Below are 23,035 nucleotides of genomic sequence, written 5' to 3' on the forward strand. Positions count from 1 at the left end.
TTCAAAGTATAATCTTTGATTATTTTAGGTCTTGATTTTTGTATCAGTTAGTTAGCATAATACATTATTTTAATTGATCCAAAATATGGAGTTCTCTGTTTTTGCCTTAATATGATGAATGCAGCAAAATGGTGAAATGACAAGGCTATAGAATTATGCCAAGTGCCATAACAGAGTTGGATCATTTCCTTGAATTGAGGTATAGAAAGCTATTCAGTGGAAGAAGTTCCCATTTTTAAATATAATTGAATCTCTAGCTAATCCTTTACTCATATGAAATACCCAGAGGGCTATGCTGATTAACAAAGCTGCTTGGGATCAAGGCTGTCAGACTTAAAAGAACATTATTCTGTTGGTCATCTGGCAAATAAGCAATCTGATCCCCTTAGCTGTAGTTAATGCATATTTGAATCCATAGACCAGTTCTTCCAATATTTCTATAACTCATCTCCAGAGTATGCTTTCTTTTTTGTTGCTGTTGAGTCCAACAAATCTTGTACTGCAACAGCTATTTCTTCATTTTAAAAATTTGAACATACTGCTACTAAATGACTGTCAAGTTTAGAAAGTCCACTGTGATGTAACTGGGCTCCCCCAGAACAGGTTGGACTGCTTGGAGTCCCTGAGTTCAGGCTCAGACTTTCAAGAGACCACTCACATGGATGTGCCTAGTGAGCAGCTCGACTTTCTGACCAGAGGCCAGAAGGGACTCTAGAGTCTTTGAACTGCCTGGCCACTCCTGAGGAATGAGCAAGGTCAGTCAGTGAATACCTTGTGCCACAGCCTGTGTGAAGTATAGGAATAGGAGGAAGGGCAAATGAGAGCCCCTGCTCTCAAGGAGCTCAAAGACTAATGGAGGATAAAATCTTTAAAAAAAAAAAAAGACTAATGGAGCAGACAAAAAGGTAAATACCTCTGTAAATTGGCAGTAATGAGCTAGCACTAAGAGAGAGAGATCAGGAAAGGCTTCTCTTAGAAAATGGGACTTTAACTGGGACATGGAAGCTAGAAGTCAGGGAAGAGGAAGGAAGGCAGTTCAGGCCTGGAGCACAGCTAGTGAAAACCCCTTCAATCAGGGGCAAGTGTGTCTTGATCAAGGAAGAGTGCTAAAGTGATCACAAAAGCTTACAGTAACACCTTATAGCAACAGGGAGAGATCAGCTTTGAGTCTGAAGAGAAGGAAAATGTGGGGCAGCAATTCACCTGCTTTTCTCCGAGAGATAAGTATGCACAGAAGACTTTCCAGAAAGGGTTCACCTGTTTTCAGAACAGGAACTGGTGAAAATTGGGGTTCTTCCTTAAGTTAAAGGAGGATGTGGAGGCATTCCACCCACCTTTGTGTCACAATCTTCTCTGCCTCTCTTCCTTGTATCTGAAATGACTTTCAAATGCAAAGCAAAAAAAAAAAAAAATCCCTAGAGGCAAAATCTTCCATTAGTAGAATTCTCTTCACCATTTTTTTGAGATGGGGAGCATGTCTATTTGAGAAGGCATTTCTGTGACACGAGTCTCAGCAGAACTGAACTTATTTAGTGATTTTCTTTTCCCACTTCACTTCCATCTTGGGAGCCAGTCTGAATACAGCCTGATGAGAGCACATTTGAGAAGTCCTTTTGTGTTCAGTAGAGGAATGGGCATCAGGAGGCATACTCAGAGTTCTCAAGTCGCACTAAGCTGGACATGACCAGGGATAGGGAAAGAATGAGGTTTTATTCCCAGCTCTGCTAATGCATCTGCAACCTTAGACACACAACTCCCGTTTAGTGTTTTCATAGGACATAGTGAGGGTGTGATGAGATGATTGACATGAAAGCCCATTGCAGAGTGAAGTGCTCCCCAGCTGCCAGTTCGAGCCAGTCCCTTGATTTCCATTGCTGTGTAGAATGCCCCAACATGGGGCAGTTCAGCCAGCCCAAGGCCACATCCCTACCAAGCACTGACAGCAGTACTTTGGGAAGCCTTTTTTTCCCTCAGAGCACTTTGGCAGCATTACTACTCTTTTGACAGCAAGTCAGTTTCCTTGTCCTCCACCTTTTATTTTTACATAAATAGATAATTATAAATCTCTAGGCAGAATGAATTGTAAGATTTTCTACCTCCTTCTTTGCCTGTCCCCCCCCCCCCACCTACCCAGGAGAGGTGCTGAAAGGACTTTAACCTTCATCAGGGTCAGATCAAGGCCTAAGCATTGACCTTATGGCTCCTGACCCCTTCCCATTCTGATCACTATATCCTGCCATGTAGAATTAACCCAGGTGTGAACTGTTTACATTCAGAAAGGACAGTCATGCTACCACCAATTGCATAGCTAATCTCTTCACCTTCACCTCCTTCCTTTGGGCTTTCATTCCGCAGATGGTGCCATCAGTGAATCCTGAAACCCTTCCAAAAGCTCTGGCATGGCTACCAGAGCTTTCTGTGCCATCATAGGGAGAAGAGTGGAGGTGAATTAAGTTTAGGGATCTGAGAGCCCAAAAGTCTGACAAGTGATTGTGAATGAGCAGTAGGTCTAGTGGAAAGTTGGGAGTCGGACAACCTCATTTCAAATCCTCTCTCTGCCTCTTACTTGTAGGACCTTATACAAGCTCCTTAGGCTCTCTGAACTTCAGTTTCCTTATCTGTAAAATGAGGAAGTTGGACTAAAATATGGTCTGTGGTCTGATAGAACAATAATGTTCCATGACATATATATACCATAGTTTGTTAAGCCATTCCCCAATTTATGGATATTTACTTGATTTCCAATTCTTTGCCACCACAAAAAGGGCTGCTGTTTTTGTACAAGTGATGTTTCTACCCTTTTTGATCATCTCTTCAGGGTATAGACCCAGCAGTGGTATTGCTGGATCAAAGGGTATGCACATTTTTGTTGCCCTTTGGGCATAATTCCAAATTGCTCTCCAGAAAGGTTGGATGAGTTTACAGCTCCATCAACAATGTATTAGTGTCCCAGATTTTCACATCCCTTCTAACATTGATTTCCCACATCCCTTCTAACATTGATCATTGTCCTTTCTTTCTGGTCATATTGGCCAGTCTGAGAGGTGTGAGGTAGTACCTCAGAGAAGCTTTAATTTGTATTTCTCTAATAAGTAATGATTTAGAGCAATTTTTCATATGACTATGGATCGTTTTGATTTCCTCACCTGTAAATTGTCTTTGCATATCCTTTGACCATTTGCCAATTGGGGAATGGCTTGTTTTTTTTAAAAATTTGAGTCAGTTCTCTGTATATTTTAGAAATGAGTCCTTTATCAGAAATACTAGTTGTAAAGATTGTTTCCCATTTTACTATATTTCTTTTGATTTTGGTTACAGTGGTTTTGTCTGTGCAAAATCTTTTTAATTTAATGTAATCAAAATCATCTAGTTTGTTTTTAGTGATGTTCTCCATCTCTTCCTTGGTCATAAACTGCAGGGAAACACTTTCTTAAATACATTTGTAGCCACATATTAAGGATGTGACAGGTAAAGATACATATCACTAAATGTAGCTGATTATTTCACCCAATACATCTCACATTCTCAGTTAAATTTTCATAATTCTTTTCAGAAGGGTATTCATCAAGAATAAATGTACAGTTATTATTGTTTTTTTCCTGGCAGTGAGGGACACTATTATAAAGTCACAATCACTTTACCCTGGCACATTCTCCTGTTTGGTCAGGGGAGAGGTTACTCGCAGAGTTACTCTGTTCTTTGCTTAAGATTCTGTAAAAGCTAGGCCCTGGAGTCAGGAGGACCTGAATTCAAATCTGGCCTCAGATGCTTAATAATTGCCTAGGTGTGTGACTTTGGGCTAGTCACTTAACCCCATTGTCTTAAAAAAAAAATAAAAATTAAAAAAAGAGTCTGTAAAAGCAAAAGTATAATGGAATGTAGTATTGAAGGCCCTGGTTTTTAGCAGCTACTTTTGTGGTTAATAGTAATCTGGTTATAAAAGTATTTTAGCAGTTTCCCTTGTGACTACTTAATTGCTAGACACAATTTCAGCAACCTACATTATTTTCCAAGCTTAAATGAAAAGTTAAAAGAAAAAAACCTGCTTCTTAAATGATTCTTAAACCTAGATAACATTTCGTTGAAGAAACTTCAAACTACAGAACTTTTTCTTTCTATACTTTTGGGATCACTGAAGACAATGTTTTTAACCTACTTTCAGCTCTATTAAAAAAATGAGCACTTTTTATTGAACTGGTATCAATACTGACTCACAGAAAACAAACATTTCCATTGCTAGAAATATTTATTCCCAACCAAAAATCCATTAAGTAAAGTCTTAATTTAGATTGAAAGCTAAAGATGAAAGAATCCTTTGGGGAAAACACATACACAAAAAACTTTAGCCAAGTCCTTTTTGTCCAAGAATTTGGCCAAAATTGGCATGATTCATTTTCCTAGTGGATGAGATAGAAATCTTGGCTGTTGAGACAGTTTTTTATGTTCTGTTCTCCAATGTGAGGATCCTCCAGTTTTTCCCAAGTTGGACACTCAATACTGACCTTATTGGCATTACTGATTTGTTCTCAAAACTCACTGACCAATAGAACCTTGATTTCACCTCTACCCTTAAGGCAAGACCTTGTAGCAAGTCCAATTTCAGCTCTACCCTTACAGCAAGGAACATGATCTTTTTATTTTAGAGCACAGAGTTCTCTATCTTTGTTTATTTTTCCCCTTAATTTTATTTTCAGATGTAAATTCTCTCCTCGTCCTGTCTCACATTGAGAAAAACCAAAAAGCACAAAATACAAATCTGTGTCGTCATGCAAAACAAATTTCTCTATTAGCTAGGTTCCCAAGAAAAAAAGGAAAAAAAGAAAATAAACTTCAGTTTGCCTTCCAAGTCTACCAGTTCTTTATCTGGAGGTGGACAATGTTTCATCATGAGTCCTTCAGAATTGTGGTTGATCATTGTATCATCGTCTTTCAAACTTGGTTACAGTATTGTTGCTGCTATATAAATGATTCACCTGATTCTGCTCATGTCACTTTGCATCAGTTTGTACAAGTCTCCCCAAGTTTTTCAGAAACTCTCTTAACATTATTTTTTAGATCACAATAGAAACCCATCACCATATACTACAACTTGTTTAGCCATAGACATCCAATCAATTTTCAGTTATTTGGTTTGCTACAGATAATCTTGTGCAAATGAGTCCTATCCCTATTTCTTTGATCTCTTTGGATTATAGACCTAATAGCAATATCTCCAGGCTGACAGGTATGCAGTTCCAATAGCCTTTTGAGCATAATTCAAAATTATCTGCCAGATTGGTTGAACTAGTTTACAGGTCCATCAACAATGCATTAGTGTACCTATTTTCCCATAACCCCTCCAACACTTGCTAATTTTCCTTTTTTTTATCATGTTAGCCCCACTGATGGATGGAGGTGGTACCTCAAAGTTGTTTTAATATATTTTTCTCTAATTAGTGATTTAAATAATTTATATTCACATGACTATTGCTTTATTGCTGTTTAGACTTCCTCTAAAAACTGCTGTTCATATCCTTTGAATATTTATGAATTGGAAAATTGCTTTTTTCCTGTTGCTAAGGATCCACTGACATTGAAGGCATAACCAATTCCCTTCCTCCTTTGAAATATTCATACTGTTTTAATTATTATCAGGACAGCTCTCAAGAAATAACCTTCCTCTCTTACAAACTGGGCCACTAGTCCCATACAGTTTACTTCTTGGACACTAAGATAAGTGGAGGGAAAACATCCTTCTAACCAGGCTCACAGGTCTTAGGATAGCCTTCTTTGCTCTCAGAGATCCTTTCTCCTCCTTGGATTGCTGTTGATCTGGCAGGGCTGAAATTTAACTTTGTTTCTGACTTTAGTCATATAAGACTAAGATTTACCATATATAATAGACTATACAAAGCTGCTGTAGACATTCAGTTAGGAGGTATTTTATGCTCTGAATAATTTTTCTATAAGGGTGTAAAAGTTCTCTCACTTCTAGTTATATGACCATGGAAGTTTTTTGAAGAGAAGTAACCCTAGGCCTATATTGACTTTTTTGTCAGGCATAGGAATATTTAGCTATAAGAAAAAAAATATTATCTGTTTTTTTTTAGGAATAAGTCTGCCAGGAAATGATTCAGGAGTTTGAATCCTATCTTAGACACTTAGTCTGTCTATAACTTAGTGGTCATATTGACCCTAGCAAGTCACTCAAATTCTCTTAGCTCCAGTTTCCTTATCTGTAAAATGGGCATAATAATAGCACAGTCCTCATAGGGTTGTTGTGGAGATTCTATGAGATCTCTTGTGTAGAGTGATTTGCAATCTTTGAAACTTGATACAAAAAGCTAATTAATTTAATTTGGCATTTTTTAAATACTCAAGCCATTTCTGGCTTAGAGAGACAAGATATGTCCAAACTGTCATAGGTCACTGAGCCTTTTTTGGTTAACATAGGAATCTTGAACAAAAATAAAATACTGTTTTGAATTATCATTCCAGATAATCACTGCTCAATTCCTTCCAAAATATTTATAACAATAGTGGTACTTGTGATAACAAAAAAGCTAGAAATGAAATTTGTGTTCAGTGATGCAGGAATGAACAAACTGTTATAAGAATGCAATTTTATTGTTCCTGCTACAAAAGATGTGAAAATATGAGGAATTAAGAGAAACATCATAAGATTCATCTGAAGTTGCTCAAAATGAAGCAACAGAGCATACACAATGATTATAACTGTGAATAAAAATATAAAAAACCAAAAAACAATGAATGATGTTAGTATCTAATTATTAAAGTACTTAATCCTCCCTTCCTCTTAAAAATTAATTATAAACCAGAATAACTGGCTCCTGGAGGTGGCTGTGTGTGTGTGTGTGTGTGTGTGTGTGTGTGTGTTGTCGATGAATAGGCAATTTTTTTTCCTCTATCCTCATTGATGCATTTAGTTTTGTCCAGAAACCTTGGCTTGATTGCCTTGTCTTTGCACAAGTGGGACAAACTGAGTAGAGTTGTGTACTGAAGACATTTTTTTCCCCTGTAATTGTCACTTGTGAATTTTGTCATGTGGCTTCATCTCATGGCTCTTTCCTGCCTCTGGAGACAGGCTACTTTGTGCACAATGCTTTCTCCACAATACCCCAGGATTTTCCCTAGCCCTCATCTTTCCTGTCTTGGCGGCTGCTCATAGACACAGTCTGGCTTTCTCCTTCTTGCACACTGCTCCCCCTTTTTTTCCCATCAAGCCATTATAGACCTTTCCTCTTCAGTTTTGGTGCCAGTACTTTGTTTAAATTTGCTCAGCCTGAAAGTGTACAATATACTACATTATATGTTATAGTCTGGTTATATTTTTGTCTGTTTATATATTTATAGTAATAGTAAGTTCATGCAACAATAAAAAAAATCATTATAGAGGGGAAAAGGGTTGTGTATTATATCAGTCACAATTAACCTATTAAATGAATTTACTTAACTCTTTTCAATCCTTAGTGAGAGAGGGAGTTTAGTTATTGAGACCTGTTAGATAACAATTAAAAACAGAATTGCCTTCAAGGTTTTGAAAGTTTGCCTGGTAGAAAAGGGATTAATCTTGATCATTCCTTCCTGGTCAAAAGCACACCTTATGTTCTGATTATATTTTTGGTGTCACTTGATTGAGAGAAAACAGGGAAAGAGTATCAATTCCTTTTGCAGTGATAATGTAAATCTCAGTGGTTTTCCTTTATAAAAATCCTCATGATGTCAATAAGTTTGATTTAGATTACATTCATGAATTTGTAAAAACATTTTTATTTAGCTATATTTCTAAGCAGTTTCAAAAATGCTTTTCAATTTTAAGAATTTTTTTTTTTAGAAATCCCAAGTTAAAAGTGTATTTTATGTTCTTTTTGTTCAAAATGTTTAATTTATTTCTAATATTTGTTAAAATACATTTGGAAGTAAACTACTTGGCTATCAGTTATGTATTTACTATATTTATATTTACTAACAGTTTTAGTTCTTGAAAAGAATTTATCTCAAATAAGGGAGACTTGCTTTTACTGGGAACTTCATCTCTCTTAATATTTTATCATAGTAATATGACAGGGTCATTAGATCAACCAGTAATAAACTTTTAAATATAGGTTCATTTTCATTTATTATATGTTAATACAATCACATGTGATTCATGTATTAATTATATTTAAATATGTACATATATTTATATTCATATATTTATCATAATTTATATGATATTTTTATATTTTTGTCTTACAGTCTATTGTGCAAGTGGAGACATTAGGAGAATTTGGTGTGTTCTTTACTCTGTTTCTTGTTGGCTTGGAATTTTCCCCAGAAAAGTTGAGAAAGGTATTTGAAAATTTGCTATCTAGATCATATTGTGTACCTGAAATACCTTAGGACAGTGTTTTGGAACCATTCATCCCCTTGACTATTTAAAACTTTTCACTGTAGAACTGTGAAATACTTCAAACTATATAATCAAGTGGTTTTAGTTGCTTTAAACAGCTCTTAACATTGAGAGGAAATCACATCCCAATGGAAGAAATTGTATGTAAATGAGATCTAGAAATTTAAATGGATCAGACTTCAGATAGTGACTGAGCAATAATATAGTCAATATTGAATATTTGAACTTTCAAAAGTTGAGAAATTATTTTACAAATGGAAATAAAATTCTAAATGGCATATACCCCTGTGAGTAATTTCAGAATATATAACATGATCATAAAGTATTTAAAAAGTGAATAGTAATTAAGACTATGAATCTGAGGAGTTATAAAATTTTAAAAGGAGGGATTACTCTCTTCTAACTAGCCCACTCTAAGAAATATTCCTTTAGTACTGTGTTCTTTAGCAATGGAAATGAAATTAAGTTGGCAATAAATTAAAAGCTGCTACTTTAAAGATTGTATTTTTGTCTTTAAAGTGCTGACATTCTGATTCTGCTAATATCTAATAATGTTTTCTTCATCTCAACTACATCTTATTGCTATTACTATCTGTAGGTGATGTGATGTATTTATTGGAAACCATACTAAATCTGAAGATAGAATACTAGGATTCAGATTGGGACTTTGCCACTTAATAACATCTGTGAGGCCTGCAGCAAGCTAGTTTCATTTTTTAGTTTGTTTCCTTACATGTAAAATAAATAAATTGAATAAATCACAATAACAGAATTTCAAGATCAGATGAGACCTCAAAGGCTATCTAGACTAATCAGTAACTGAACAAGAATCCTTAACGAGATAAAATTAAGGGGAATCTACTACCTTCCAAGGGATTCCATATCACTTTCAGATAGCCATAATTCTTTGGAAGCAAAATATGATATTATTGACTGCTCTTTCCTCCTGAATACTCTCTACTTTCTGGATCTTTATTACCTTACTTCTCTTCTTTCTTCTTTGCTTGTCTGGTCTCTCTTCAGGTTCCTTTGATGTATCACCATTTTTGTTCTGCCCTGGATTTGTGGATATATCAAAATGTTCTACCTGGATTCTGTTCTCTTTTTTTACATTCTCTGTGCTTTCATCAGCTGCCATAGGTTCAGTATTCACCTCTATCCAGATAACTTCCAGTCCCTAGTCTCTCCTGGAAATTTGATCCCATCTCAATCAACTACCTACTGGATGTTTTTCTAATGATTTTCTTTAGGTACCTCAAACTCAGGATATCAGGAACAAGGCTCTTAATCTCTTTTCTTCATTCCTTATCCCATAATCCATCCCTTTCCTAACTTTCTTATTTATGTTGAAGCACCACCATTCAGTTATCCTGGTTTAAATTTTTTTTGCCTTGAAACTCATTTTTTCTCTTAATAGTAAAATAGTAAAACTATAAAAATAATTTTCAACATTCATTTTTAAAAAAATTTTATTTTTTTAAAGCAATGGGATTGTGACTTGCCCAAGGTCACACAGCCAGGCACTTAATAAGTGTCTGAGGTCACATTTGAACTCAGGTCCTCTTGACTCTCATGCCGGTACGTTATCCACTGCACTATCTAGCTACCCCCTACATTCATTTTTGTAAAGTTTTGAGTTTTTTTTCTCTCCCTAAAAATCAGAACAAAAACAAAAACAAAAAATTTAAGTGAAAATAGTATGCTTTGATCTGCATTCACACTCCATAGTTCTTTTGAATGTGGATGGCATTTTCCATTACAGGTTTTTTTTTTTAGGTTTTTTCAAGGCAAATGGGGTTAAGTGGTTTGCCCAAGGCCACACAGCTAGGTAATTAAGTGTCTGAGGCCAGATTTGAACTCAGGTACTACTGACTCCAGGGCCAGTACTCTATCCACTGTGCTACCTAGCGGCTCCCATCACAAGTTTTTTAGAATTATTTTTCATCACTGTATTGTTCAGAGTAGCTAAATCTATCAATACCTGATCATCACACAGTTCCCTCACTTGCCAAATCCAATTTGTTATCTTACCTTATTGATTGTACTTCTATAATACCTCACTTCTGCAACACCCTCTACTTTCTATTGAAACTACCACCATTATCATCTTTAATCTTGACTGTTTCAATAACTTTGTAAATGATCTCCTGTCCTCAATCAAGCCTTTCCTCTTTCCAATCCAATTGCAATTATCTATAATGCTGCCAAGTTGATTTGCTTTCCCATTCTTTTCCCTTCCCACTCTTTCCATCTCCTGGCTCTCTGAACCTGGCTTCCTCCTGACCTCCCTTTCCAGCATTAGCTATACTTTTCCCTCACTGGTTGAGATGGACGAGTTGGAATACTACTTCTTTCCCATAGTCACTTCCAGGTCTTTTCTCCACTACCATTGCATCTTTTCTTCATCATGGCTCATTCAAAACATATCTCACACCTGATCAAAATTCTGTTAACTGTTGTCTTACAGACGTTCCCCTTCTTTCTTCTGTGTTCGGTGTAAGACTCACAATCTATCTCTCCTCCTCAATTCTTGACTTCATCATACATATTGAGACTCCCTCAAATATCCTAATTCTTAGTTCCTGAAGTTACTCACTTCACATGACCTACTCCATCATTCCTCAGCCACACACAAAGACGGTCTTACTATGACCTTGCCATTATCCCAAAATGCATCATTTCTTTGTTCTTAAATGGAAATTCCTTATCTGGTCATAATCTGCTTCTGACGTGCAACTCTTTGCAATCTTCTTTTTAGATTTTTTTTTTAAGTTTTTTGCAAGGCAATGGTGGCTTGGTGAAGGCCACACAGCTAGGTAATTATTAAATGTCTGAGCTCGGATTTGAACTCAGGTACTCTTGACTTCAGGGCTTGTGCTCTATCCCGCTGCGCCACCTACCTGCCCTGACTTTCAACTCTAAACTCTATTCTTCATTCTCCATGTGATTTCCACAGTTCCTAAGCCTTTCAGTTCTTTCTCAGATTTATCATCCCTGCCCTAGCTACACTATCTTCCCTTCATCATTTTGACCCCGTAATGAACCAATTTAACTTCGTATAATCTTCTCTCGAGTCCCTTGCCCCTTTAGCATATCACCAACAATACCCTATCAAACCTCAGCCTTGTATCATTCCTTCCCACTGCTGCCCTCCCTCCTATGTGTGTGTGCTGCTGAATGAAACTGGAGAAAATTATGAAATTGTGCTGAATTGTACCAATTTATGTTGCATAACCTCAAGTAAGTCATTGCTGCAAGGCAATCTTTTTACACCTCTCAGATTAGCTCACTTTCCCACTCTCAGTGGCTTTTCCAAACCGTTTCATCCTTTCTCAAACCTCTAATGGTTCTCCAACTCCACCCTTCAAATGAGAACATTTTTGTTCATATTTCATATTCACTGAAGAAAATTTATGCCATCTGCCAGTAACACTTCCCTCTCCCTCCTCCTCATCTCACATAATTCAGAGACTTCCCCCCAACTATCTTTTACTTCAACCCTGACTCAAATGAAGAGGTGGCCCTTCTTAGTAAGACAAACCCTTGTCCTCTACATGCATATTCCATTCTCTCCTATTTCTCAACAAATTGCTCCAGAATCTACCTTTTCTTCCTTCCAACCCCACCACCCAATAGAAGGAAAAAACCCACAAACATAGATAATAAAGCAAAACAAATTTCCTCTTTGAGAATCTCTAGGACAGCTCGGTAATACAGTAGATAGAGCACTGGTCCTGGAGTCAGGAGGACCTGAGTTCAAATCTGGCCTCAAATACTTAATAATTGCCTGGTTGTGTGACTTTGGACAAGTTGCTTAACCCCATGGCCAAAAATAAAAGTTAAATTAAAATTTTTAAAAAAGAGAGAATCAGAAGCTCTCTTCCAAAATATTCCAAAAACCTTAAAATTATGACTCTAACTAAATTTTGGAGAGACAGAACCCACAGAAAGACCCAGTGAAACAATTCTCCAGCCGGAGGTAACTTGAAGATCCATAGGAAGGCTCTGTTCTCTATTCCATCAGAGCCAGAAGGCTAAGCAGTGCAGCCGGGGTCCTGCTGTGCCATTGTGAATGAACTGTCTTCCAGGAACACCCCACTGGTGCCTGGGACCCTGGGGGCACCAGCTCGGGGCAGCAGAAGCAGTATCCAGACTTCCCAACCCAGGTATCACCAAACAATTTTGAAATCAGCAGGGGAAAATTCTGTCAGAATGAGCATAGAACCCAGGCCAGAGTGGCCCCCAGTGCAGCCATGGCCCTCAACATAGGCCCTTTCCAGTAATGGAGGCAGGCCTGCAGAGCCACCCAGCAGGGAACCACCCAACCATTGTTTCCAGATTAATCAGTCCACAGAAGGTAAGGGGGTTAGGGGAGGCTGTCAAGGTCTCTCTGTTATCCCTGGGGCTGGACTTTGTCCATATTCAGATCCTGGCTACAGTCTGGGGTCCCCCATTGCCATAGGGCAGGGACCTTCCTTACAGCTCCAGGGCAGAGGGCAATGCTTGTGGCCATCCACAAACCAGAGCACAAGCAAGAGAGCAGTCAGAGCCTCTCATAAGACAATGAAGGAACTGAGGTCCTTGCAGGAGTGTATTAATAACACTCAAAATCTTGGGAAGCACATCAAAACCATGGATTAGGGGAATGAGTAAAAAGAGAAAAAATAATCTGACCACTTGCTGGGGCCGAAACACATACTTAGAAGATGACAAAGGCTAAGCTTCTGTATTCAGAGCCTCCAACAAAAGTAGGAGTTGGGCTCAGGCAATGGAAGAGCTCAGAAAAGATTTTGAAAATCAAATAAGGGAGGTAGAGGAAAAATTGGGAAGAGAAATGAGAGCAATGCAGGAAAAACATGAAAACCAAGTCAGCAGTTTAGTCAAGGAGATACAAAACAATGATGAAGAAAACAACATGTTATAAAAACCAATTTAAGTCAAATGGAAAAAGCAGTCCACAAAGTTAATGAGGGGGGCAGTTAGGTGGTGCAGTGGATAAAGCACTGGCCCTGGAGTCAGGAGTACCTGAGTTCAGATCCAGCTTCAGACACTTAATAATTACCTAGCTGTGTGGCCTTGGGCAAGTCACTTAACCCCATTTGCCTTGCAAAAACCTAAAAAAAAAGTTAATGAGGAGATTACCTTAAAAACCAGAATTGGACAGATGGAAAAGGAAATAAGAAAGCTCTTTGGAAGAAACCATAAAACAAAACCAAAAGAATGAAAAACTAGAACAAAATGTGAACTATCACATTGGAAAAACAACTGACCTAGAAAAAAAAATCCAGGAGAGATAATTTAAAAATTATTGAGCTCCCCAAAAGTCATGATCAGGAAAAGAGCCTTAACTACATTTTTAAAGAATGTCTATAGGAAAATTGTCCTGATAACCTAGAAGCAGAGGATAAAATAGACATTGAGAGAATCCACTGATCACCTCCTGAAAGAGATCCAAAAAAATTAACCCCCAGGCATATTCTAGCCAAATTCAAGAACTCGCAAGTCAAAGAGAAAATATTACAAACAGTATGAGGAAATAATTCAAATATCATGGCACTACAGTTAGGATTACACAGGATCTGGCAGCATCTACATTAAGGGATCCTAGGACTTGGAATATGATATTCCAGAAGGCAAAAGATCTTGGAATGCAACTGAGAATGAACTACTCAGCAAAACTGAACATCCTCCTCTAGGAGAAAAGATGGACGTTCAATGAAATAGGGGAATTTCCTATTTTTCTGTTGAAATAACCAGAGCTGAACAGAAAATTTGATCTCCAAGTACAGGACTCAGGTGAGCATAGAGAGAGTGGAGGGGAAGGGCAAATTATGAAGGACTTGATGATGTTGAGCTGCTTGTATTCCTACATGGGAAGAAGATAACTGATAACTCAAATGAACCATCTCAATTAGTAAAGCAGTGAAAGAAGGAGCCTATTCAGACAGGACACAAGAGAGAGCTGAATATGAAAGGTGCAAAATATTATAAAGATGGAGTCAGTGGGTGAAAAGGGATTGTATTGGGAAATTGGGAAAGGAGAAGTAGAATGGAGTAAGATATTTCATGAAAAAGCTTTTGCAATGGAGTGGAAGGGGGGAAGGTGAGGGGGAATGAGGGAGCCTTCATTCTCATCAAAAATGACTCAGAGAGGAAACAACATATACTGTTAATAAGATATAAAAATCTCTTACCCAAAAGGAAAGAGAAGGAAAGGGGTGGGAGAAGGGAATAGGAGGAGAGGATGGGGGCTATAAGTGATAAAGGAAAGAGTAGTCAGTTACAACACACTTTGTTTTTTTTGCAAGGTGGTGGAGTTGGGGACCACATAGATGGGAGGTTGTTGGTGGTCAGGGGTGGAATTTGGGCTTGAGTCCTCCTGGCTCCAGGGCCAGTGTTCTGTCTACTCGCCACTGGACTGCCCCACTGCAAAATTTTAAGGAGGGACAAAGTGAAAGAGAGAGAAAATAGAATAAATGGGAAGGAGGGAAATAAAATCAGTAATAGCAACTGTGGGGAAAATTTTGGAAGCAACTTCTCTGCTGGACATATGATAAAGAATGCAACCTACCCCAGAGACAGTGCTGATAGTATCTGAACACAGATTGAAGTACAATCTTTTTTTTTTCTTTCTTTTCCTTTTTTTTTTGTGTGTGAGATTTTTCTATTTTTATAGGGCAGGGAGCTTATGCTTACTCTTACATTATTAGTCTTACAAGACTATTTTAGTAACGTATAAATAAATAAAAAAGGCTATTTGAGTAATGTGTAAATAAATTTAAAAAAGAAAGAAAAAACTTACATTCTGTATTCATTCTTTAATCTCCCTCTAAAAGAGAATAGGTGGCATATTTCATCTTAGTCCTCTGGAATCACAGTTGATCATTAAACTTAACACAGTTCTTAGTTTTTCAAATTTTCATCATTGGGGCAACTAGATGCTGGAGTGGATAGAGCACCAACCCTGAAGTCAGGAGTACCTGAGTTCAAATCTGGACTCAGAAACTTAATAATTTCCTGGTTCTGTGACCTTGGGCAAGTCACTTAACCCCATTGCATTACAAAAATAAACAAAAAACAAAGTTTCATCTTTACAGTATTATTGTACCATAAATTATTCTCCAGTTTATGTGTCTCCTCAGTTATCTCTGAAAACATACTCTTCATCATTTGTTACAGCACAAAATGATATTCCATCACTTGTTTAGCTGTTCCCTAATTGATGGGTATCTCCTCAGTCTCCTCTTCTTGGTCCCAGCAAAAAAGTTACAAATAAGGGGCGGCTAGGTGGCACAGTAGATAGAGCACTGGCTTTGGAGTCAGGTACCTGAGTTCAAATCTGGCCTCAGACACTTAATAATTACCTACCTGTGTGGCCTTGGGCAAGCCACTTAACCCCATTGCCTTGCAAAAACTAAAAAAAAAAATATTATAAATATTTTTGAACATCTTTAGAGTTTCCTTGAGATTAATCCCTTCCCAAATCTACTTTCCCTCTAATTACACTTTCTCCCCTTTCTACTTCCCTGTTGAGTGGGCAGCTAGGTGTCTCAGTAGATAGAGCACTAGCCCTTCGATTTAGGAGGACAAGAATTCCAATCCAGCCTCAGACACTTGCCACTTACCAGCTGTGTGACCTTGGGCAAGTCACTTAGCCCTTGACTGCCTCACATCCAGGGCCATCTCTAGTTGTCCTGATTCATATCTGGCCACTGGATCCACGTGACTCTGGAGGAGAAAGTGAGGCTGGTGACTGAGCACAGCACCTCCTCACTCAAATCCCATTAAGGTGCTTGTCATGGCATCACCCCTTGATGGTCTTCTTCAAAAATGAAGGACAAACATTTCCCTGTTGAGTGAAATGTATTTTTGCGTCCCAGCTCTGCGTGTGAGTCTTTGTATCTGTGTATTCTTCCATTTTCTGACCATTTCAGATGAGAGTAGGTCCAAGTGCCAGTTGTCACTCCATCCCTTGTTTATGTGGACTTCTATTTTCATGCTTTGTAAAATAATCCTCTATAACTTTCCTCTTCCTTTCATTCCCCTAATTCATTCTTCTTCCCTTCCCATTCTAGCTTTCTTTAAGATCACCAAAACATAACAGAACTACTCCCTGGCCCTAAGTAGACTCCCTGATGATGACAAAGTTCAAGAAAGACAAGAATCATCTCCCTTTATTTGAATTAAGCAGTTTATCCTTGTTCAGTTCTTTATAATTTCTTGCTTCTGTTTAACTTTTCACATTTCTCTTGTCTTCCTTGTATTTCAAAGTTTTGTCTTCTCATCAGTAATATGTTACAGAACCATCTCTGTAGTATTATATTCAGTTTCACTAAGTTACTCGTGTTTAATTTAAATTTATTTTTATTAAAGATATTATTTGAGTTTTACATATTTCCCCCAATCTTGCTTCCCCTCCCCCCAGTTTTTACTTTGTTTCCATGTTGTACCTTGATCCAAATTTGGTGTGATGAGAGAGAAATCATATCCTTAAAGAGAAGTCTAAGAGGTAACAAGATCAGACAATAAGCTATCTGGTTTTTTTTTTCTAAATTAAAGGGAATAGTCCTTGCACTTTGTTCAAACTCCACAGCTCCTTATCTGGATACAGATGGTACTCTCCTTTGCAGACAGCCCAAAATTGTTCCCGATTGTTGCACTGATGGAATGAGCAAGTCCTTCAGGGTTGAACATCACTCCCATGTTGCTGTTAGGGTGTAGTGTTTTATTGGTTCTGCTCATCTCACTCAGCATCAGTTCATGCAAATCCTTCCAGGCTCCCCTGAATTCCCAACCCTCCTGGTTTCTAATAGAACAATAGTGTTCCATGACATACATATACCACAGTTTGCCAAGCCATTCCCCAATTGAAGGACATTTACTGGATTTCCAATTCTTTGCCACCACAAACAGGGCTGCTATAAATATTTTTGTACAAGTAATGTTTTTACCCTTTTTCCTCATCTCTTCAGGGTATAAACCCAGTAGTGGTATTGCTGGGTCAAAGGGTATGTACATTTTTGTTGCCCTTTGGGCATAGTTCCAAATAGCTCTCCAGAAGGGTTGGATAAGTTCACAGCTCCACCAACAGTGTAATAGTGTCCCAGATTTCCCACATCCCTTCCAACAGTGACCATTATCCTTCCTGGTCATACTGGCCAATCTGAGAGGTGTGAGGTGGTACCTCAGAGAAGCTTTAATTTGCATTTCTCTAATAATTAATGATTTAGAGCATTTTTTCATATGGCTATATATTACTTTGATCTCCTCATCTGTAAATTGCCTTTGCATATCCTTTGACCATTTGTCAATTGGGGAATGGCTTTTTGTTTTAAAAATATGACTCAGTTCTCTGTATATTTTAGAAAGAGTCCTTTGTCAGAATCATTAGTTGTAAAGATTGTTTCCCACTTTACTACATTTCTTTTGATCTTGGTTACATTGGTTTTATCTGTGCAAAAACTTTTTAATTTAATGTAATCGAAATCATCTAATTGGTTTTTGGTGATGTTCTCCAACTCTTCCTTAGACATAAACTGTTCCCCTTTCCATAGATCTGACAGGCAGACTAGTCCTTGATCTTCTGATTTGCTTATAGTATTGTTTTTTATGTCTATGTCCTGTAACCATTTGGATCTTATTTTGGTAATGGGTGTGAGGTGTTGGTCTAATCTAAGTTTCTTCCATACTAACTTCCAATTGTCCCAGCAATTTTTATCAAAGAGGGAGTTTTTATCCCAATGGCTAGACTCTTTGGGTGTATCAAACAGCAGATTACTATAATCATCTCCTGCTTTTACACCTAGTCTATTCCACTGGTCCACCACTCTATTTCTTAACCAATACCAAACAGTTTCGATGACTGATGCTTTATAATATAATTTTTGATCAGGTAGGGCTAAGCCACCTTCTTTTGCACTTTTTTTCATTAAGCTCCTGACAATTCTTGACTTTTTATTTCTCCATATGAATTTACTTACAATTTTTTCTAACTCGTAAAAGTAATTTTTGGAATTTTGATTGGTAGGGCACTAAACAGATAGTTTAGTTTTAGTAGAATTGTCATTTTTATTGTATTAGCTCTACCTATCCATGAGCAGTTGCTATTTGCCCAGTTATTTAAATCTAATTTAACTTGTGTGAGTAGTGTTTTAAAATTGTTTTCAAAAAGATTGTGAGTCTGTCTTGGCAAATAGACTCCCAAATATTTTATATTGTCTGAGGTTACTTTTGGGATTTCTCTTTCTAGCTCTTCCTGCTGTTTCTTGCTAGACATATATAGAAAAGTTGAGGATTTATCAGGGTTTATTTTATAACCTGCAACTTTGCTAAAATTGCTGATTGTTTCCAGTAGTTTTTTGGATGATTTCTTGGGATTCTCTAGGTAAAAACCATCATGTCATCTGCAAAGAGTGAGAGTTTTGTCTCTTCCTTCCCAATTCTAATTCCTTTAATTTCTTTTTCTTCTGTAATTGCTGCTCCTTACTAACAGTTTTCCTAATATTGAACTAACCCTGCATTCCTCGAATAAATCCTACTTGATCATAATGTACTATCCTAGTGATGACTTGTTGTAGTCATTTTGCTAAGATTTTATTTAGGATTTTTGCATCTATATTCATCAGGGAAATAGGTCTATAATTTTCTTTCTCTGTTTTAACTCTTCCTGGTTTAGGTAACAGTACCATATTGGTTTCATAGAAAGAGTTAGGCAGAGTTCCATGTTGCCCTATTTTTCCAAAGAGTTCATATAGGATTGGAATCAATTGTTCCTTAAATGTTTGGTAGAATTCACCTGTGAATCCATCAGGCCCTGGAGATTTTTTTTAGGGAGTTCAGTAATGGTTTGTTGAATTTCTTTTACTGAGATAGGGTTGTTTAGGTATTTAATCTCTTCTTCATTTAACCTGGGCAACTTATATTTTTGTAAATATTCATCCATTTCACTTAGATTATCAAATTTATTGGCATAGACTTGAACAAAATAATTTCGAATTATTACTTTAATTTCCTCCTCATTGGTGGTGAGTTCACCTTTTTCATTTATAATACTAGCAATTTGGTTTTCTTCTTTCTTTTTTTTGATCAAATTGACCAGAGGTTTATCAATTTTATTGGTTTTTTCATAATACCAACTTTTGGTTTTATTTATTAATTCAATAGTTTTTTTGCTTTCAATTTTATTAATTTCTCCTTTAATTTTTAAAATTTCTAATTTGGTATTTGATTGGGGATTTTTGATTTGTTCTTTCTCTAATTGTTTTAGTTGCATTTTTAGTTCATTGATTTCCGCTTTCTCCAATTTATTCATATAAGCATTTAGAGCTATATTATATCCCCTGAGAGTTGCTTTGAATGATTCCCATAGGTTTTGGTATGTTGTTTCATTATTATCATTATCTAGGATAAAATGGTTAATTCTTTCTATAATTTGTTTTTTGGCCCACTCATTTTTTAAAATGAGGTTATTCAGTTTCCAATTTGCTCTGGGTCTATATCTCCTTGGCCCAGTATTGCATATGACTTTTATATAAGTTCCATGTACTGCAGAGAAAAAGGTATATTCTTTTCTATCCCCATTCAGTTTCCTCCATAAGTCTACCATATCTAATTTTTCTAACAATATATCTATTTACCTCCCTAATTTCTTTCTTGTTTGTTTTATGATTTTATTTTCTAGATCTGATAGCGGGAGGTTGAGGTCTCCTGCTAGTAGAGTTTTGCTGTCTATGTCTTCCTGGAATTCTTTCAGCTTCTCCTCTAACAATTTGGGTGCTGTCCCACTGGGTGCATATACATTCAGTATTGAAATGACTTTATTGTCTATGGTACCTTTTAGGAGGATAAAGTTTCCTTCCTTATCTCTTTTAACTCTATCTATTTTTGCTGCTGCTTTGTCTGAGATAAGGATTGCTACCCCTGCCTTTTTTACTTCAGCTGAAGCAAAATATATTTTGCTGCAACCTTTTACGTTTACTCTATATGCATCTCTCTGCTTCAAATGAGTTTCTTGTAAGCAGCATATTGTAGGATTCTGGTTTTTAATCCACTCTGCTATTTGCTTACATTTTGAGGGAGAGTTCATCCCATTCACATTCAAGGTTATGATTACTAATTCTTTATTGCCCTCTGTGCTATGTTCCCTCTGTTTGTATTTTCCCCCTTCCCCCCCTCTTATCCATATTCCCCAGTATTTTGTTTTTGAATACCACCCCCTTCAGTATGTTTGCCCTCCTGTATCACACCCTCCCCTCTCTTTCCCCTTTCCCTTTTTTCCCTTTTCCCTTCCCTTCCTTTTGTTATTTCTCATTTCCCCTTATTTCCCCCACTCCCTTTCCCTTTCTCTGTCCCCCCCTCCCCTTTTCCCCTTTTAATACTTGAAGGGTTAGATGTTTTATAAGTTAACTGAGTATGTGTAGGTTGACTTTAAGCCAAGTCTGATGAGAAGAAGATTCAGGTGTTTTTCCTCTGCTCCCTTCTTCCCCTCTATTACCATAGATTTTTTGTACCTCTTAGTGTAATGAAATTTGTCCCATTCAATCCCCTCCTTCCTCCCATCTCTTTCCTGTCCCCCTTTTTAGGGAGGTAGCGTATTTTTTTAGATCATTCTATCTAGGTCATAGACAATTCTGAGTTTCTGTCCCTTCTAGTTCAGTATATTCTATTGGATAGAGTCAAAATTCCTGAGAGTTATTAGAGTCTTCCTCCCAAGTCAGGTTAAAGCCAGTTACATCCCATTAGATAGCATTCTCATGGATAGGTCATGGATGTCCATCATTTCTGGCTAGGTGTATTCTCTCTGTTAGAGTTACATTTCTCAGAATCCAGGTCTCTCTGAGTTGGGGTCTTTCCCTTCTAGGAATTTTTTTATGGATCCACCTTTCCGCCCTTCTTCATTATGCTAAGACCTTGAGTTGGGGGGGAAGGGCTCACCTGGGCTTGGCATCTCTAAAGGCTTTACTGAGTGCAGTTTCTCTGTCTGGCCAGTAGGAGGTGCTGGTTTTCCTCTCTGGAGTGTCTGTGACCTTGGTTGGGAAGCCTTCTCCCTTTGCCCGAAGGCAGGAGTTGAAACTATTGAATTCTTTTGCCTTCAATCAATGGTGGGCTTTACCCTGGCCTGAGGTCATTCCTCAGCTGGGCTGGTTCTTCTGCTCACAGGCCTGGTCCTGAGGCAGAAGTAGTTTGCATTTGTTTGGGAGGAGGCCTCTGTGCAATGTCTTTTGTTTCTGAAAACCACCCCCTTTAGTGTGTTTACCCTCCTATATCACACCCTCCCCTTTCCCCTTTCCCTTTTCCCTTTTCACTTCCCTTCCTTTTTGTTATTTCCCCTTATTTCTCCCACTCCCTTTCCCTTTCTCTGTCCCCCCCTCCCCTTTTCCCCTTTTAATACTTGAAAGATTAGATGTTTTTTAAGTTGACTGAGTATGTGTAGGTTGACTTTAAGCCAAGTCTGATGAGAAGATTCAGGTGTTTCTCCTCTGCTCCCTTCTTCCCCACTATTACCATAGGGTTTTTTGTACCTCTTGGTGTAATGAGATTTACCCGCATTCAGTCCCCTCCCTCTTCCTGTCTCTTTCCTGTCCCCCTTTTTAGGGTGGTAGTGTTGTTTTTTTTTTAAGATCCTTCTATCTAAGTCAAAGCAAAGGAGAGACTGCTTTCTGGAATATGATTCTCTAAGATCTGCACTTCTTCATATCGGTGGTTGCTATCTCTTGTATGAGATTGACTGGCTCCCTGGTATTTGAATTCTTTCTTTCTGTTTATATATTTTTTTCCTTTGACTTGGATACACTGGATTTTGGAGATGTGGATCTTGGGTTTTTTCATTTTAAGGTTTCTTTGAATAGGTTGTGTGACCAGTGAATTATTTTTATTTTCCATTTTGTTCTCTGGTTCTAAAAAAATCTAGGAAATTTTCTTTTTTTAAGATTTCTTGAAATAAAATGCTTAGATTCTTTTCATGGCAGTTCAGTTTTTAATTTTTTTCTCTTTTATCTCTTTTCCACAATTGTTTCTACTGGGAGAATACTTTGTTTTAATTATTATCCTATGGAGTTATTGGCCTCTAATTGATCATTTTAATTTTTTTATCAATTTTTTGCTTAAACCAGGTTTTATATCTCTTTTATTCCCTTTGAGTTCTTTAATTCTTATTTCTTTTTCAATTTTTCCCTATCATGTTTTTATTTCATTTATAAGAACATATTTAACTCTTTTAAAAAAAATTTTCTTCATCTCTTCCAAGAATTCTCATTCAATTTTTGTCTACACTATGTTTTTCTTTTTTTAAATTAATTTTTTAAGCTTTTTCTTTTTAAATTTATTTTTTTATTCTCATTTTGTACAAATGTTTTTTACATTAATAAAATAATCTTTTTTACAAGTAAACAAAATACCCCTCCTCCCCCATGAATATAGATAGACTTGCTTGGGCGAAAAAAGTAAAGGGGAGAGAAAAAAAATTAGAATTAAAAAAAATAGTAATAATTATAGGCATGGCCAGGTGGCACAATGGACGAAGCACCAGCCCTAGAGCCATAAGCACCGGAGCCCATATCCAGCCTCGGAAACCCAGCAATCACCCAGCCATGTGACATGCAAGTCACCCGATCCCCACTGCCCTGCAAAAACCAGAAAAAAGAA

The 23,035-nt window shown here is 37.2% G+C and overlaps 1 protein-coding gene across 2 annotated transcripts in view; it reads left to right on the plus strand.

The window, feature by feature from the left end:
* Positions 1-23,035, plus strand: part of TMCO3 (transmembrane and coiled-coil domains 3) — an 88,408-nt gene that overhangs the window by 35,138 nt on the left and 30,235 nt on the right. For both annotated transcript variants that reach the window (XM_074192105.1, XM_074192106.1), the window contains exon 6: positions 8,239-8,331. In XM_074192105.1, the coding sequence (XP_074048206.1) occupies positions 8,239-8,331 (93 nt within the window). The remainder of the gene's footprint in view (positions 1-8,238; positions 8,332-23,035) is intronic.

The sequence above is a fragment of the Macrotis lagotis genome, chromosome 6 (genome assembly GCF_037893015.1).
Source record: "Macrotis lagotis isolate mMagLag1 chromosome 6, bilby.v1.9.chrom.fasta, whole genome shotgun sequence".
Classification (NCBI taxonomy): domain Eukaryota; kingdom Metazoa; phylum Chordata; class Mammalia; order Peramelemorphia; family Peramelidae; genus Macrotis; species Macrotis lagotis.